The sequence below is a fragment of the Ochotona princeps genome, chromosome 4, assembly GCF_030435755.1.
Source record: "Ochotona princeps isolate mOchPri1 chromosome 4, mOchPri1.hap1, whole genome shotgun sequence".
NCBI lineage: Eukaryota > Metazoa > Chordata > Mammalia > Lagomorpha > Ochotonidae > Ochotona > Ochotona princeps.
In genome coordinates this window covers 77,065,633-77,083,386 of record NC_080835.1, presented here as the reverse complement: position 1 = coordinate 77,083,386, position 17,754 = coordinate 77,065,633, and the positions used below count along the sequence as shown (strand labels likewise).

General features: G+C 45.6%; 1 protein-coding gene across 1 annotated transcript in view; it reads left to right on the top strand.

The window, feature by feature from the left end:
- Positions 1–17,754, top strand: part of BCO2 (beta-carotene oxygenase 2) — a 39,009-nt gene that overhangs the window by 7,802 nt on the left and 13,453 nt on the right. Inside the window, exons 3-5 of the mRNA XM_012926977.3 lie at positions 6,623–6,834; positions 7,008–7,123; positions 8,904–9,006. Of these exons, the coding sequence (XP_012782431.2) occupies positions 6,623–6,834; positions 7,008–7,123; positions 8,904–9,006 (431 nt within the window). The remainder of the gene's footprint in view (positions 1–6,622; positions 6,835–7,007; positions 7,124–8,903; positions 9,007–17,754) is intronic.

Genomic DNA, 17,754 nt, shown 5'->3' with positions numbered 1-17,754 from the left:
TGTGTTTCTCTACTAGGTTAAGTTCCATGAGAATAGGACTTTTTTGTAGTTCACCCTCTTCCCCCAGTTGTTTACAACAGTGATTTTATAGCCTACATAGCCTTAAGTAAATAGATATGAATGAAAAAAAATTCAATAATACCTTAATATATCATTTATCCACTAGAGTCATGAAATGATGGCCAAGAAGAAATCTGTTTCATCTTAAACACTTTCAAATATCAGAAGACATTTTTTATTCTAAAAGTTTTTACCTGTATAAAACATTCTAAAATATAGGAGAGGAGAAGCATGTGCCATCTGACACATCCTCCATTAGCACTTCACTGTATTTCCAGCCATTCTTTTCTTTTCTTTCTTTTTTTTTTAAAGATTTATTTATTTTATTACAAAGTCAGATATACAGAGAGGAGAGACAGAGAGGAAGATCTTCCATCCGATGATTCACTCCCCAAGTGAGCTGCAACGGGCCGGTACTGCGCCGATCCGATGCCGGGAACCTCCTCCAGGTCTCCCACGTGGGTGCAGGGTCCCAAAGCTTTGGGCCGTCCTCGACTGCTTTCCCAGGCCACAAGCAGGGAGCTGGATGGGAAGTGGAGCTGCCGGGATTAGAACCGGCACCCATATGGGATCCCGGCACATTCAAGGCGAGGACTTTAGCCACTAGGCCACGCCGCCGGGCCATCCAGCCATTATTTTCAATAATTAGTCATATTATCTGTCAAATTCTTCCCCCTGCCTTAAAAACACTTCACTTTAATGCTTTTAAATTCATGTTGTAATGCAATAGACTGAGAACTAGAAATGTGATTGAGATCTATTTCTTAATATCTCAGACATTTTCATTACACTGGACCTGTTGTGTTTTGTCTTCACTGAATAACAAACTTACAAACAATCTTTTTTCTAGAGTTTTATTTATTTGTACTTGCAAGGCAGAGTTACAGACAAAGAAGGAAAAGCAGAGATAGAGGTCTTCCATCTACTGGCTCACTCCCCAAATGGCTGCAATGGCTAGAGCTGAGCTCATCTGAAGCTAGGAAACTGAAACTTCTTCCAGGTCTCCTGTGTGGGTGTAGAGTACCAAGCACTTGGGCCATCCGCCTCGCCCTGCTCTGCTTTCCCAGGCCTTAAGCGGGGAGCTGGATTGGAAGTGGAGCCATGCACTTGAACTGGCACATGAACTGGCACCCTTAAGAGATGCTGGCCCTGTAGGCAGAAGCTTAGCTTACCACACCACAGCACTGACCCTAATAACAGACTTATAAAATGCAAAGATTTGAATATTTTCTTTCTTTTTTTCTTTCTCCCTCCTGCCCTTCCTCCCTCCCTATTTTTTCCTTTTTCTTTCGGCCTTTAGTTTTGCTCCAGTGCTGCACAAAGTGCTTTAGAAGTTATTTTGGAAGCTAGCATGCAGATGGGGAGGAGGGTCTTGGGCTGAGAGGAAGGGGCACTTAGAGGCGCAGAGAAGGAGGGTGAGTGCACTGGCCAAGCCCTCTGCTGCTTTCTCTGTCACATGTCTGTCATGTCAAGTAGAATAAAGAATAACAGTTAAGAGGAAGGAGAAGGAAGCAAAAGGGGAACGGGAAGGTGAGATAACTCCTAGTCCAGCTTCTTGCAGAAATCACGTGGTGTTTTCTGTTGCTGCAGGAGGAGGAGCCCCGGTGCACTGGTAAAGCCGAGCCACAGAGCCGAGCTAATGCACAGAGGTCTTTTAAGAGAAATGTCTTTGGGGGACATGTGGATGATATAGCTGGGTCGTCACAGGTGCCAGCTCTGTCCTCCCAGTCGGGCTTCTCAGAGCCAGTAACAGGAGTACAGAGCAAGAACAGGATCTTACCCTGGGTTAAGAATCCCACCTAAGTGTCCATGTTGTGGCTCATCAGGTTAAGCCACTGCCTGTGGTACTTGGAGGTCCCAGTTCCATGCTCCTAGCTTTGGCTTCACTCAGCCTCCAGTGTTGCTGGCATTTGAGAAATGAACTAACAGATGGAAGCTCTGTTTCTGTCTGTCTCTCACCCCGTCTCTGCTACTCTTTCAACTAAATAAAATAAATCTTTCTAAAAAGATTTATGTATTTTTATTGGAAAGGCAGATTTACAGAGGGAAGGAGAGACAAAGGTCTTCCAGCCACTGGTTTCCTCTCCAAGTGACCAAAACAGTCGGAGCTGAGCTGATCCGAAGCTAGGAGCCAGGATCTTCTTCCAGGTCTCCCACACGGGTGCAGGGTCTGAAGGGTTTGGGCCGTCATCAGCTGCTTTCCCAGGCCACAAGCAGGGAGCTGGATGGGAAGTGGATCCAGCTGGGTTGCGAATCGGTGTCCACAAGGGATCCTGACGCATGCACTAGGTTATTGCGCCAGGCCCTAAAATAAATCTTAAAAAACAAAAAGTACCTCAAATAAGAGGTTAGTAATAACTTCCAACTAAAGAGGAGAGAAGCAGAGTTTTAGTTTGATGGTTGGCTTTCTAGATTAGGCTGAAACAGAGGGGCAGGACTGAATGAAGCTTGTGGTAACTTACTCTGTGAGAATACCCCACTCAGTTGTGATAGTCTGCTCACTCTTAATAGATCCATGTCAATTCAGATGTAATGATGACACACAAGAGGTCTTTCTACAATTAAATTGCGTAAGCCATGATGAACTGAGGACTCCTATTTTTTTTTTTACAATTTCTCAAAATTTTATTTATTGGAAAGGAACATGTTTAATGTATTTCATGCATATTGTTTTAAGAACATTGGGCCCGGCGGCATGGCCTAGCGGCTAAAGTCCTCGCCTTGAACGCCCCGGGATCGCATATGGGCTCCGGTTCTAATCCCGGCAGCTCTACTTCCCATCCAGCTCCCTGCTTGTGGCCTGGGAAAGCAGTGGAGAACGGCCCAATGCATTGGGACCCTGCACCCGTGTGGGAGACCTGGAGGAGGTTCCAGGTTCCCGGCTTCGGATCGGCGCAGCACCGGCCGTTGCGGCTCACTTGGGGAGTGAATCATCGGATGGAAGATCTTCCTCTCTGTCACTCCTCCTCTGTGTATATCTGGCTGTAATAAAAAATGAATAAATCTTAAAAAAAAAAGAACATAATGATACTTATCACATCTTCTCTCTTCCTTATTTTTCTTTTAATTTTTGCAGTGACATGTTTTCAGTTTACTCTATAATCAGAAACTTGATCCTCAGCCTCTTTGTATCTACCACTCTCCTAGGGCATGTCCAGCCATGATTCTGATAGTCTGGCCTCCCAGCTCCTGAACCCTCCCCACTGCAACCATTGCCCACTTTACGCTACTGCAACAAGGCCAACAACCCTCTTCTGCACACTTGCTGTACCCATGAAATCTTGAACTCTCTGAAACTGTGCGCAAAAACTCTTAATCTTCATATTCCGGCACTGGCATTAGCCAACTGTCCCATTCATCAGGTTTGGTGCTTCACTGTTTGCTATCCTCTTAGCTTAACCCCATTCTTAATTTCCCCACTAACAGTACACTCCCACTGCTCTCGCCTCCTTTGCCCTGGTAGTAGATCCCTCTCCTCTGACTAATTCCAATCCCAGTTGAGTCCATTTATTCTTGGTTTTCTCTGTTGTGACCCTGGCCTGTTGATCATGTCTGAAGTAAATCAAAGACATGGTGGTTGGCTCAGTTGCAATATTCTGATTTCCAGCCCTCGCTGAGTACTTGGTGTTTCCAGGGCAGGTTTGGCAGTCAGTGTGTGTTTCTTTCTTTTTTTTTTTTAAAGATTTATTTGTTTTTATTACAAAGTCAGATATACAGAGAGAGGAGGAAAGACAGAGAGGAAAATCTTCCGTCCGATGATTAACTCCCCAAGTGAGCCGCAACGGCCGGTGCTGCGCCAATCTGAAGCCAGGAACCAGGAACCTCTTCCGGGTCTCCCACGCGGGTGCAGGGTCCCAATGCATTGGGTTGTCCTCTACTGCTTTCCCAGGCCACAAGCAGGGAGCTGCTGGGATTAGAACCGGCGCCCATATGGGATCCCGGGGCTTTCAAGGCGAGGACTTTAGCCGCTAGGCCATGCCGCCAGGCCCGGCAGTCCGTGTTTCTTCAACATTAAACATAAACCCTTTTTCTACCACTCACCAGCCCTGTAACCGTGGGGAAGTTGCTCTGAACCTTGATTCTCATAACTGTAAAAGGGAATAGAGGTGGAAACCTGGAGAGTGTGTGTGTGTGTGTGTGTGTGTGAGAGAGAGAGAGAAAGTGTGTGGTAAACAACTTAGCATAGTACCTGGTATATACTAGAGCTCAGTGGATGGCAGAGATTATCATGTTTCCACAGTTGTGGTCTCATCTGTGAGATATGATCTCATTTGAAAGCTTATACATAAATATTTGTATTTTTAAAGATTTATTTGAAGAACATAAGGCCAGGAATGGAGGGAAGGAGGAAGGGAAGGAAAAAAAGATGGATGGAGGGAAGGAGAAAGAGAGAGAAAGAGAGAGAGAGAGAGAGATCTTGCAGCCACTGGTTCACTCCCCAAATGGCCATAAGGGCTGGAATTAAGCTGATACGAAGCCAGCGGCTAGGAGCTTCTTCAGGACTCCCAATTAGGTGTGGGAACCCAAGGACTTTGACCATTTTCCACTAGTTTCCCTGGCTGTAATAAGCAGGGAGCTGGATCAAAAGTGGAGTAGTCGGAATTCAAAGTGGTGCCCATAAGTGATGCTGGTGGAACAGGCAGAGGATTAGACTACTATGCCAAGCAACCAGCCCCTAGAGTGACTTTTCTAAGATGCAGATGTAGCAGTTCACTCTCCTGTTGTCAAACCCCCAATCTCGGTTATTAAAGGTCTTCAAGCTTAAGTCTAAATGCTGGTAGGTTTGCTGCTGACCCATTTCTCCTTTCTCATTACTTGATGCTGTCAACTGCACCCAGTGCTGACTAGTTAAGTGGCTATTCTTCCCCCATGCACATGCCGTCATAGCCCTTCCTGCTTCTTTTACTTCTACCCTTAATTCCCTCCACCAATGAACATTTTTCAAGAACCAGCCACATTTATCCCCTGCCTTCCTGCTTCCCCATCCTTCCATCCTGTTGCTCTTTCTTTGTGCAAATGACATTTTCTTCTTTAATGATTTATTTATTTTTATTGCAAAGTCAGATATACAGAGAGGAGGAGAGACAGAAAAGATCTTCCATCTGCTGATTCACTCCCAAAGTGGCCACAAAGGCTGGAGCTGTGCCTATCAGAAGCCAGGAGCCTGGAACCTCTTCCAGGTCTCCTATGCCGGTGCAGGGTCCCAAGGCTTTGGGCCGTTCTCTACTGCTTTCCCAGGCCACAAGCAGGGAGCTGGATGGGAAGTGGGGCTGCTGGGATTAGAACTAGTACCCATTTGGGATTGGCACGTGCAAGGTGTGGACTTTAGCCACTAGGCTAGTGCACCAGGCCTGCAAATGTTATTTCTAAGATTTCTCTGTTGAGGTGGTGATCACCTTGTACCTAAGTTGTATGAATCTGTTAAGCACTGGCTTTGGCACAGTCAATGGCAGATAGTAGTGAAACATTGGTTTGAATCCTTGAATGCATGAAATTACTGATTCTTATAAGACAGAATCTAACAAACTGACATTTATAAAGGAAATCAGGAAATTAATTGCATGAGCCCAATGATGAAAGAGCTGTGATTGTACCAGAAAGTGTTTTATAACTTACTCAGGGGTTTCAGCTGACAACTCAGTGTCTCAGTGGGAGTCACTCATGCAAGGTAGTAAAACCAGGCCTCCAAATGAAGAACAAAAACATCCTCATCTGTAAAGCCGAGTTTGTGGCTTTATACCAGAGTACTGTGTCTGGTTCTAAGTCGTGTGACTTTAAAGGGATTTAGTCCCAAATAGCAAGGATTATTGAAACTGTCTTCTTCTTAAGGGTTTTTGAAAAAAAAAAAAATACCAGAAAGACAAATCCCTAGATAGTGTGCTCAAGATGAAAAAGGGAAAAAGCACACATGTGTAAAACGAGGGAATCTCAATGGGGAAGTAATTATTGGAATAAGAACAAAACGTTTACTGGAGACATTGCAGGCATGTGTAAACACACTCGGAAACCTTGATGAAATGGAAATTTTCTGGGCAACAATAGGTTACTAAAATTGATAGAGAGTTTAAGAAGAGCAATTTCTGTGCAATAATATGAATAGAAAAACTTAGGAAATACTTCTTACATTTTAAAAAGCAAAAGATTCAGATTATTTCACAGAAACATTTCTTCAAAACTTCAACTATTAGGGGCCCAGTGCAATGGCCCAGTAGCTAAATCCTCACCTTGCATGTGCTTACACATGGGCACTGGTTCGTGTCTTGGCTGCCCCGCTTCCCGTCTAGCTCCCCGCCTGTGGCCTGGGAAAGCAGTGGAGGATGGCCCAAAGCCTTGGGATCTTGCTCCTGTGTGGGAGACCTGGAAGAAACACCTGGCTACTGGTTGTGGTCAGGCTCAGCTCTGGCCATTGTGGTCCTTTGGCAAATGAACTGGCAGAGGGATGTTCTTTCTTTCTGGCTATCCTCTCTGTAAATTTACCTTTCCAATAAAAATAAACAAATAAAAAAAAAACACACACACTCTTCTTACCTATGATTGTTTTTCTTTTTTCTCACATGTTTAGGTATAATCATTGGTTTGATGGAATGGCTTTGCTTCACCAGTTCAGGATGGAGAAGGGTACAGTGACATACAGGAGCAAGTTTCTACAGAGTGATGCCTATAAGGCCAACAGTGCTCAAAATCGAATTATGGTCTCAGAATTTGGCACATTGGCTCTGCCTGATCCATGCAAGAATGTTTTTGAACGTTTCATGTCAAAGTTTGAGCCGCCAGGTAGGCATCCTTTAATAGTCCCAGAATTTACCAGTGACAATAATGATTATGATATTTGATGATATTTACAAATATAAACCTACAAATAGATTTTATTTTTATGTGAGAGGATGTTGAAACTGTTTTCTGTCTCTGAGCTGTGGTGCTTCAGTTACTCTGTGGTTTGTTTTCAGCCACAACTGACAACACCAATGTCAACTATGTGCAGTATAAGGGTGATTACTACGTTAGTACTGAGACCAACTTTATGAATAAAGTGGATGTTGAAACTCTGGAGAAAACAGAAAAGGTAATGTATACTTTAAAACATGCATAATTGTGTCCGTAACTTTTTTTTGCATTCATGATTTTTTTTTTTAATGATAATAGATACCTGAAGAGGAAACTGGAGCTCTGATCACACAAAAACAAATTTCTCCATGGGTTTAGATTATTTTTCCCCTTTGGGGTCTGGGGGCTGCTTTTCCTTAAAGATAACTCTCAACTTCTTCCTTCCTTCTGTTATCTAAGGCTAGGATAAAAGAGAGGTGAAAAAAAATCAACCTACTTATCTTGCTCATGGTCTTCCTAAACACAGTTTATATTGGCTGTGGAACTGTTTGTATCTACATCTCCTCCACTCAATATATTAATGAAAAATAAATTATCCCAGAATTTTAATTTTAATTCCTGTATTCCTTTTGAACTTTTACATGGTCTTGGATAAATCTATTTAGGATTCTTTGTTTTAAAGATTTATTTATTTATTTTGGAAAGTAAGGTATACAGAGAGAAGGAGAGACAGAGAAGATCTTACATCTGCTGATTCATTGCCGAAGTGGCTGCAACAGCCAGAGCTGAGCCAATACAAAGAGCCTGGAACCTCTTCTGGGTTTCCCATGTGGGTGCAGGGTCCCAAGGCTTTGGGCTGTCCTTGACTGATTTCCCAGGTCACAAGCAGGGAGCTAGATGGGATGTGGGGCTGTTGCGATTAGAAGTGGTGCCCATATGGGATCCTGGCATGTGCAAAACGAGGACTGTAGCTACTAGGCTAGTGCACCGGGCCCTATTCAGGATTTTTTGTTGTTGGTGGTGTCGGTGGGTCTTTATTTTCTTTATTTTCTGTTTTTGTATTTCAGTTTCTTTTTGATTTTTTTCTTTAAATTATTTTATTTGAAATTTATTTAATTTTTAAATTTGAAATCCTTCTCTCTTTTTACAGAGAGAAGGAGAGACAGAGTCCTGGCCACACAACTTTCAATCCAGCTCCCTGTTGCACCTGGGAAAGCAGTGCAAGTTGTCCTAAGTGCTTGGGTCCCTGTACCCATGTAGGAGATTAGGAAGAAGCTCCATCCACTGAATCAGTCCCTAACTGGCTGCAACCGCCAGAGCCAAGCTGATCCAAAGCTGGAAGCCACAGGTTTTTATCTGGGTTTCTCATGTGAGTACAGGGTCTAAAGGACTTGGGCCATCTTATGCTGCTTTCCAAGGCACAGTAGCAGGGAGGTAAATCAAAAGTGGAGAAGCCAGGATATGAACTGGTAACCCTATGGGATACTAAATTGGCTCTGCTTTCTCTTTCTATAGTGAAAAAAATAATTTAGATTTCTCAGAAGTTAGAAATTAGAACTTAAACTGTGGTTTTCATATCTTCTCTTACAAATTCTGAGGTGAGTGTTCTGGTACATCGGATTAAATAGTGGTCTGCAAAGTCAGCATCCCATAGGAGTGTTGGTTGGAGACTGGCTGCTCTACTTTGGATTCAGTTCCCTGTTAATACACCTGGGAAGGCAGTGGAAGGTGGCTCAAGTGCATGAGCCCCTGCAATCCACAAGAGAGGCCTGGAAAGAGTTCTGGGCTCCTGGCTTTGGCCTGGCGTAGCCTTGGCTATTGCAGCAATCTGAGGAGTGAACCAACACATGGAAAATGGTGCTCTTTCTCTAACTCTACCTTTAAACCAATCAATCAATCCATCTTATAAAGATATTTGATACATCCCTAGTGTCTATTCATGCAAACAGAGATCAGCTCATCTGATGTTCGCTGATGTTCTTAGATCTCTAAAATCTCTGATGTTCTTATATTTGCAGGTAGATTGGAGCAAATTTATTGCTGTGAATGGAGCAACTGCACATCCTCATTATGACTCAGATGGAACAGCCTACAATATGGGAAATTCTTATGGACCAAAAGGTATAAAGTTGGGATGGAATTCTTTTTAGAAATAATTGGGAATTGGGCTCAGCATGATCGCTCAGTGGCTTGATTCTCACGTTACACATGCCAGGATCCCATATGGGTGCCAGTTTGTGTCTTGGCTTCCCCACTTCCCATCCAACTCCCTGCTTGTGGTCTGGGAAAGGAGTAGAGGATGGCTCAAAACCTTGGGACCCTGCACCTGTGTGGGAGACCTGAAGAAGCTCCTGGCTTCAGATTGGCTCAGCTTCAGTTATTTCAGCCACTTGAGGAGTAAACCTGAGGATGGAAGATCTTTCTATATTTCCTTCTCTTTGTAAATCTGATTTTCAAATAAAAGTAATACATCTTAAAAAAGTATTACTTGGGAGTTAGCTACCCTCCCCAAGTGCTATTATGGTTAAGATGTAAAGCTATGAAATTGTATTTGAAAAGATTCAGAGGGAAATCTCTAAATTATCATTGTTGATCTTTTTTTTTTTTTTATACAAGATTTTATTATTATTGGAAAGCCGGATATACAGAGAGGAGGAGAGACAGAGAGCAAGATCTTCCATCCGATGTTTCACTCCCCAAGTGAGCCGCAACGGGCCGGTACGCGCCGATCCGAAGCCAGGAACCAGGAACCTCTTCCGGGTCTCCCACGCGGGTGCAGTGTCCCAAAGCTTTGGGCCATCCTCGACTGCTTTCCCAGGCCACAAGCAGGGAGCTGGATGGGAAGCGGGGCTACCGGGATTAGAACCAGCGCCCATATGGGATCCCAGGGCGTTCAAGGTGAGGACTTTAGCCGCTAGGCCATGCCGCCAGGCCCAATCATTGTTGATCTTAAAGGATGTGGTTTATCAATGTGTATCTGTTGTGTGGTCCTTTTGCAGCCATGGTTAATAGCATAACTCAGATTTTTCATTTTCAGCATAAATCGTATTTTAATGTTCTGTTTTGCTTTTACCTGACAAAAAGGAATTTTTAGTATGTATTTTTAAAATTTCAATTTTTTTTTCAATGTATTTTTTTATTGTATTTTTGTTGACAATCTTTACATAGTTAATTACGGTAAAAAAAAAAAAAAGGTTCAGGGGGTATAAGTAAGTGGGTAATAGTATTATGTCCATATTGTTTCCATCATGTATCTGAGGTAAAGGGGGATATTGACGGAGAAGCCCCACCCAATTTCCCACCCACCCCAAGTCCCGGATGTGGAGCATGCTCTGAGATCCTTGCTCAAATGGTTTTAATAGTTCTCCAGTTATGAATCGCTGCCAGTTTCACTCGATGAGGTCGCCACTGATTGACACAGTCCATCATCGAGTCTTCATTTGCCCAGTATTTCGCTGCCAACATATAGCTGAGGTGGTTGATTGACTTGCTCTGTCCTCTGTCTTTTCTTGGCTAGGGTTCTGAGTCCAGCAGTTCGATTGGGGAGATCTCCAAAGAAACTTTGAGGTATTCCCAGACCAGATTCTTATATGCTCTAGCAAGCACAGGGCCCGGCACAGTCCGTCACCACGATCAGCTGGTGGTTTCAATTGCTGGGTTGGTTCTGTTTTCAGTCCCGAGTTGCACTGGAACCAATGGGTGTTGCAGTCCAGCCTGGCTCTGCCCAGCACATACTCGGCCCTTGCATCAACCAGTGAGAGCTGCAGCCTAGTCGGGGCGACCCACAATAACCCCCACCAGGCCCACCCCCTACCCTGGTTTGCCAGTATGTACAGCAGACTAGTCCAGTCTGTCCCACATCCTATTTGGCTCTTGTACTTGTCAATGGGTATTAAAGCTTAGTTCCATCTAACCAACTCAACTCTCAAGCCCTCACGGATGCTGTTGAGTGCCTCTCTATCTAGCCACCCCAGCCCCCGTCTAAGTTTTCATGCCCTCCCGCGGGAGTAGTGACCCAAGAGGGGAGAACCCACTATTTCCCTCCCAGGTCTCTCTGTCCCGGTTTATGCACTCTTCGGATGGTTCTGTGATTTGACTTGACAGAATTAGTCCCCAGTGCCAGCTTCTGCCAGTTGATGCTGTGGCTAAGCCCAAACATCCCTCACCCACTCTAATTTATGCTTGTACCAGCAGGAATAATCAGCCCAGCTTGGCTTTTCCCTGATGTAGTCCACGTGCAGCGCACAGGTGTTGCAGCCTTGCTTAGTCTGGTCTGTCCCCATCCCAGCCCAAGCTCTCCAGTGGGAGTAGCTGTCTGGCGAGGGGACCAGCCCCTTAATCCCCCCGCCGGCTCTGCCCCTCCCTTCCTGGATCTCACGCGTGCTGGTTGGGTCCTGCAGTCAAATCCAGTACAAGCAACCTCACCCTAGCGTTCCATAGTGTGTACTGGTTTTGTCGTGACCAGTCCCAGCTCGACCCACACTCTATTCTGGTGTTCGGAGTTACCAGTATATGACATGAACCGATTCAGCCTGGTCTGCCCCTGACCCATGCCGAATGTGTGCCAGTGGGAAACTTTCCATGGCCTATTCTGGGCTGTTTCCTATCATGCTTCTTGCGCTTACCTGCAGGGACTGTGTCCTGCCAGAGGAGTTGCCCAGGCTCCTCCATCAGAACCTCTCCCAATGCCAGATTTTGTGCATACCAGGGGGTCCATGAGCCAGCCCTATTCAGTTCACCTCCTGTCCTAGCAGGAACAGTGGCTTTTCCTGGCTTGCTTTCACCCCCTTCTGGTTCTTGTTGTTGGATGTTTCAGCCCAGCCATGGCTCGTCCATACCCACGTACAGCTCACACATGGCTCAGTATGGGGTTGAGACCCAGCCTAGTCAGTTCCACATCTACCCTGGTTCTCCATGACACCAGATGGTGTTGGGGTCTGGCCTGGCCTGGTGCATCCAATCCCAGTCCACACTAGTGCCTCGGGAGATTGCAACTGTTTCCTAGACAGAACGCAACTCCATTCCAGCACACGTGCCCCTTGGTGGGAACCTCAACCCAGTTAAGGTGTCCCTTTACCTCCCCAGATGGGCCTGTTCCTAGCCATAGATCATGCGCCTGCCAGTGGTTGCTCTGACTCAGCTTGTCTCAGTCCCTCACTTGTCCTGGCCTCTGCCTTAGACAGTGTGACTTAGTGTCCTTGACTCAAGTAGACCAGTAGGTGCAAGAGCATGGCTCGGCATGACCTGTGCTCCATGCTGGTTTCTAGTTTTGCTTGTAGGCTAAGGTTTGCTCAGTCCTGCCCAGTACATTCTGTTCCGTTACCAATTTCTTCAAAGGAGGAGTTACCGCCATTGGGAATATTAAGGATTGACTGAGATCCCAGAAGCACAGTGGGATCAACCTGGAGCTACCTAAGCAACGATTCAGACAACCAGTACCCCAGAGCTCCCTGGCCCTGGGTGAGGCTGAGGACTCATTCACTGCCTTGCAGCAGTGTCCTTGGCGTGAGCCCCCAGCATTGGGTCCGACCCGGCAGGGGCACCCCCCACAGCTGCCACACTGTGAGGGGCGGCACTTGCCCCCAAACCCAAGGCCCGAACCCCTCCCAAACTCGCCCAGTCAGCAGATATTAGCAGCTGGGTAGAGCTAGGAATTTTAACCCAGTTCCCAAGTTCCCTCATGGCGCACTTACCCTGAGGAAAGAGCTCTCTTGGGTCTGGGTGAGGCCGAGGACTTATTCACTGCCTTGCAGCAGTGTCTTTGGTGTGAGCCCCCAGCATTGGGTCCGACCCGGCAGGAGCACCCCCCACAGCCGCCACACTGTGAGGAGCGGCACTTGCCCCCAAACCCAAGGCCCGAACCCCTCTAAAATTTCAATTTTTAAAAAATTTATTTATTTTTATTACAAAGTCACATATACAGAGAGGAGGAGAGATAGAGAGAAATATCTTTTGTCCGATGATTCACTCCCCAAGTGAGCCGCAACGGCCGGTGCTGTGTCAATCCGGAGCCAGGAGCCAGAAAGCTCCTCCAGGTCTCCCACATGGGTGCAGGATCCCAATGCCTTGGGCCGTCTTCAACTGCTTTCCCAGGTCATAAGCAGGGAGCTGGATGGGAAGTGGAGCTGCCGGGATTAGAACTGGTGCCCATATGGGATCCCGGGGCTTTCTAGGTGAGGACTTTAGCCACTAGGCCACGCCGCTAGGCCCTAAAATTTAGATTTTTATTCATTTATTTTTATTGGAAAGGCAGATGTACAGAGAAGAGTGTCAGAGAGAAAGATCTTCTATCTGCTGTTTCACTCCCCAAGTGGCCACAATGGCTGGAGCTGAGCTGACCCTAAGCAAGGAGCCAGAAATCTCTTCTGGGATCTCCCACACAAGTGTAGTGTCCCAAGGCTTTAAATCATCCTCTACTGTTTTACCAGCCACAAACAGATCTGGATCGGAAGTAGAGTAGCTGGTGTACAAACTGGCATCCATATGGAATCCTGGTGGGTGCAAGGCAAGGATTTAGCCACTAGGCTGTTGTGCCAGGCCCAAATTTCAATTTTTTAAAAGATTTGTTTAAAAGGCAGGATTACACATAGAGAGGGAGAAAGAGAGAGGGTAAGAGATCTTTCATCTTCAGGTTTACTGTCCAAATGGGTGCAATGGCCAGGGCTGTGCCAGACCAAAACTGAGATCCAGGAACTCCTTCTGTGTTTCCCACATGGGTATAGGTGCCCAAGCACTTGGGCCATCTTATGCTGCTTTCCCAGGGGCATTAGCAGGGTGCTGGATTGGAAGTTATTTGGCCAGGATTGGAACTGGCACCCACAAGGACTGCTGATATTACAGGAAACTGCTTTATGTGCTATACCACAACACTGGTCCCTAAACCTTTAATTTTTAGGAGGCACCATATCATAGGATAAGAAATGTGTATGTTTCAGCAAAGATATGTTGTATATCACAGAAAGGAATTTAGTTTTTTCATACAAGTAATGTACTACAAAGTAAGGTCGTAATGAGGTTGCATTCACAACCACTTACATCACATTTCTTTCCTGGTCATATGCATGCTTCCACACTTGCCTACCAACTTGCTCCAAAAAGGTCTAAAAGTTAATATTGATAGCTAACATTTACTTGATACCTACTACCTGCTGATATTAAGTCATTTTTCTCCATAATTTTTCATTTAATTCTTAAACCAATTTGCTGAGAAAGGTACAATTATTTGCTTTACAAATGAGGGCAGTAAAATGTGAAGAGGGATAGTCGCTTGGGTAGGTAAGCATTTGTGTTTGATAACAGACTGAACACCAAACCTGACTCACACCTCAAAGCTTGCTATTAGTCACTTAAGATTACCTCATTAATTATTAATCACTGAGTGGAGAACGCTGTTTTGATTGTATGCTTTTAGGCTATCTGCAGCCTAAGACTCATTTATCTTGAGAATGAATTCACTTCCAAATATCCAATATCTTTTTCTTTTTCTTTTTCTTTTTTCTTTTTATTGTATTGTTGTTGACAATCTTTACATAGTTAATTACAGTTAAAGGAAAAAGAAGAAAAGAAAAAAAAAAGAAAGAAAAAAAGGTTCAGGGGGATAGGAAAGTGGGTAATGCTATTATGTCCATATTGTTTCCATCATGTATCTGAGGTAAAGGGGGATATTGAGGGAGAAGCCCCACCCGGTTTCCCGCCCACCCCAAGTCCCGGATGTGGGGCATGCTCTGAGATACGTGCTCAAGTGGTGTTAATAGTTCTCCAGTTATGAATCGCTGCCAGTTTCGCTCGATGAAGTCGTCCACTGATTGATATGGTCCATCATACTGTCTCCGTTTGCCCCATAATTTGCTGCCAACATATAGCTGAGATGAATGATTGTCCTGTTCTGTCTTCTGTCTTTTCTTGGTTAGAGTTCTGAGTCCAGCAGTTCGACTGGGGAGATCTCCAAAGATACTTTGAGGTATTCCCAGATTAGTTTTTTGTATGTTCTAGCAAGCACAGGGCCCGGCACAGTCCATCACCCCGATCAGCTGGTGGTTGCAATTGCTGTGTTGGTTCTGTTTTCAGTCCCGAGTTGCACTGGAAGCAATGGGTGTTGCAGTCCAGTCTGGTTCGGCCCTTGCATCAACCAATGGGAGCTGCAGCCTAGTCGGGGCGACCCACAATAACCCCCACCAGGCCCGCCCCCTACCCTGGTTTGCCAGTATGTATAGCAGACTAGTCCAGTCTGTCCCACATCCTATTTGGCTCTTGTACTTGTCAATGGGTATTAAAGCTTAGTTCTATCTAACCAACTCAACCATCCAGCCCTCACGGATGCTGTTGAGTGCCTCTCTATCTAGCCATCCCAGCCCCCGTCCTAGTTTTCATGCCCTCCCGCGGGAATAGTGACCCAAGAAGGGGGAACCCACTTTTCCCTCCCAGGTCTCTCTGTCCCGGTTTATGCACTCTTTAGGTGGTTCTGTGATTTGACTCGACAGAATTAGTCCCCAGTGGCAGCTTCTGCCAGCTGATGCTGCGGCCCTGATCTAGTCCACATGCAGCGCACAGGTGTTATAGCCTTGCTTAGTCGGGTCTGTCTCTATCCCAGCCAACACTCTCCAGTGGGAGTAGCTGACCGGCGAGGGGACCAGCCCCATAATCCCCCCACCAGCTCTGCCCCTTCCTTCCTGGATCTCACGTGTGCTGGATGGGTGCTGCATTCATATCCAGTACAGGCAACCATGCCCTGGCATTCCATAATGTGTACTGGTTTTGTCGCAACCAAACCCAAATATCCAATATCTTTTTGACTTTTTAAGACAGTTATTTGCGAGACATACCTGCAGTCAGGCAGAGCCCTTTTCCTCTGTTGGTTTGTTCCTCGTGTGCCCATCCTTCTGGGACTGCACTAAACTGAATCTGGGAGTTAGGAAATCAATCCAGGTCTCACTGGCTGGCAGGGACCCAATCACTTGAGCTAGCAGCACTGCCTCCCCTTCCAGGGTCCATATGGGTAGGAAGCTAGAATCGACAACTAGAATTGAAATTGAAATCCAGGAACTCCAGTTTAATTCAGGTGGTACAACTCATGTCTTAACTGCTAGATCAAATACACACCTCTGTATTGGTATTTATGTTTGTTTGAAAGAGAAATTCTATTTGTTGGCTTACTCACTGAATGGCTGAAATGGCCAGAGCTGAGGAGATCCAAAGTCAGGAACTAGGTCTCCCACATGGGTGCAGGGACTCAAGAACTTAAGCTATCATTGCTGCTCTCTCATGCCATAGGCAGGGATCGGGATCAGAAGCAGGGCAGCCAGGAAATGAGCTGACAATAATATGGGATGCTGGTGCTAGCAGGTGGAGGATTAGTTTGCTATACCATCACACCTACTCCTGTATTGGTGTTTTTATCTGTTAATCTGTTGCTGGTCACCATTTCTTCCTCCATTTGTTTTCACTGATCTATTCTCTCTCTTAGGGCATGTGAAATCATGTTTCCAGTTCATGTAACTCAGAACTGTATCTCTATTTGCAAACAAATGTTTAGGTGTTACATATTTCTGATGTATCTTAGCTATTAATCAACCTGTCACCCATTACTTATGAAACCTTTGTGTTTCTTTGTATTTGGTAATGGTAAGCTTTTGATGAGGTCCTTTTTTTTTTTTTAAGATTTTATTTATTTATTTATTAGGAAGGCAGAGTTGCAGAGAAAAGGGGAGAGATGGAGAGATGGAGCTTTTCTATCTGCTGGCTCTCCCTAGTTGGCCACAACAGCTGGGAGCTAAGCCAGGCCAAAGCCAGGAGCTTCGTTCAGCTCTCCTACATGGGTGGCAGGGGCCACAAGGACTTGGACCATCTTCCACTGCTTTCCCATGCACATCAGCAGGATTGGAAGTGGAGGAAGCAGGACTTGAACTGAAAGTCTTTTTTTTTTTTTTTTAAGATCTATTTATTTTTATTGGAAAGTCAGATCTGCAGAGAAGGAGAGACAAAGATCCTCCACTCTCTCTGGCTCACTCCCCAAGTGGCCGCAATGGACAGAGTTGAGCTGATCCAAATGAAGTCAGAAGCCCGGACCCTCCCATTCGGATGCAGGGACCCAAGGTCCCTGGCCATCCACTGCTTTCCCAGGCTACAAGCAGGGAGCTGGGAGGGAAGTGCAGCAGCCGGGACATGAACTGGTGCCTGCACAGGACCTCAGTGCATGCAAGGTGAGGACCCTATTAACTGGGTCATTGTGCTGGGCCCTTGAACTGGAATTCCATACAACCATCGAAGGCAAGTGAGTGCGTGTGAAACTCATCTGTCCTCAGTCCGGGGATCTTTTGGACCTAAGATAACAAGTAATTGCCTTTGTAATTTTCTCCTCTATGCATTTCTGTATCTCCATATATGCATGTATACCAGCACAAATACTGCAGTTTTGTGTTTTACTGCTTCAAATAGAGGTAGAATGCCCTACTCCATCACTTAGCTCTTTCTCTTCTTGATCACCTGAGCTCAGGTGAGGTTGGATTCTTTTTTTCATAAGAGGTTTTTTTTATTTACTTGAAAAGCAGAATTCTAGAGAGGCAGTGAATTGCTTCTCAACCTTTTGGCTAAGATCAAGTCTAGAGAGATAGTGAGAGATCTTCCTTCTATTGATTCTGTCCCCAAATGGTCACAATGACTGGAACTGAGCCAGTGTGAAGCCAGAAGACAGGAGCTTCATCTAGGTCTCCCATATGAGCGGAGGGGCCCAAGCACTTGGGCCATCCTCCACTACTTTTTCTGGGAGCATTAACAGGGAGTTGGGTCAGAAGTTAGGACTTGAACAGGAGGCCCATATGGAATGCCAGTGCTGCAGGTGGCAGCTTTATCCAGCTATGCCAAGGTGCAGGC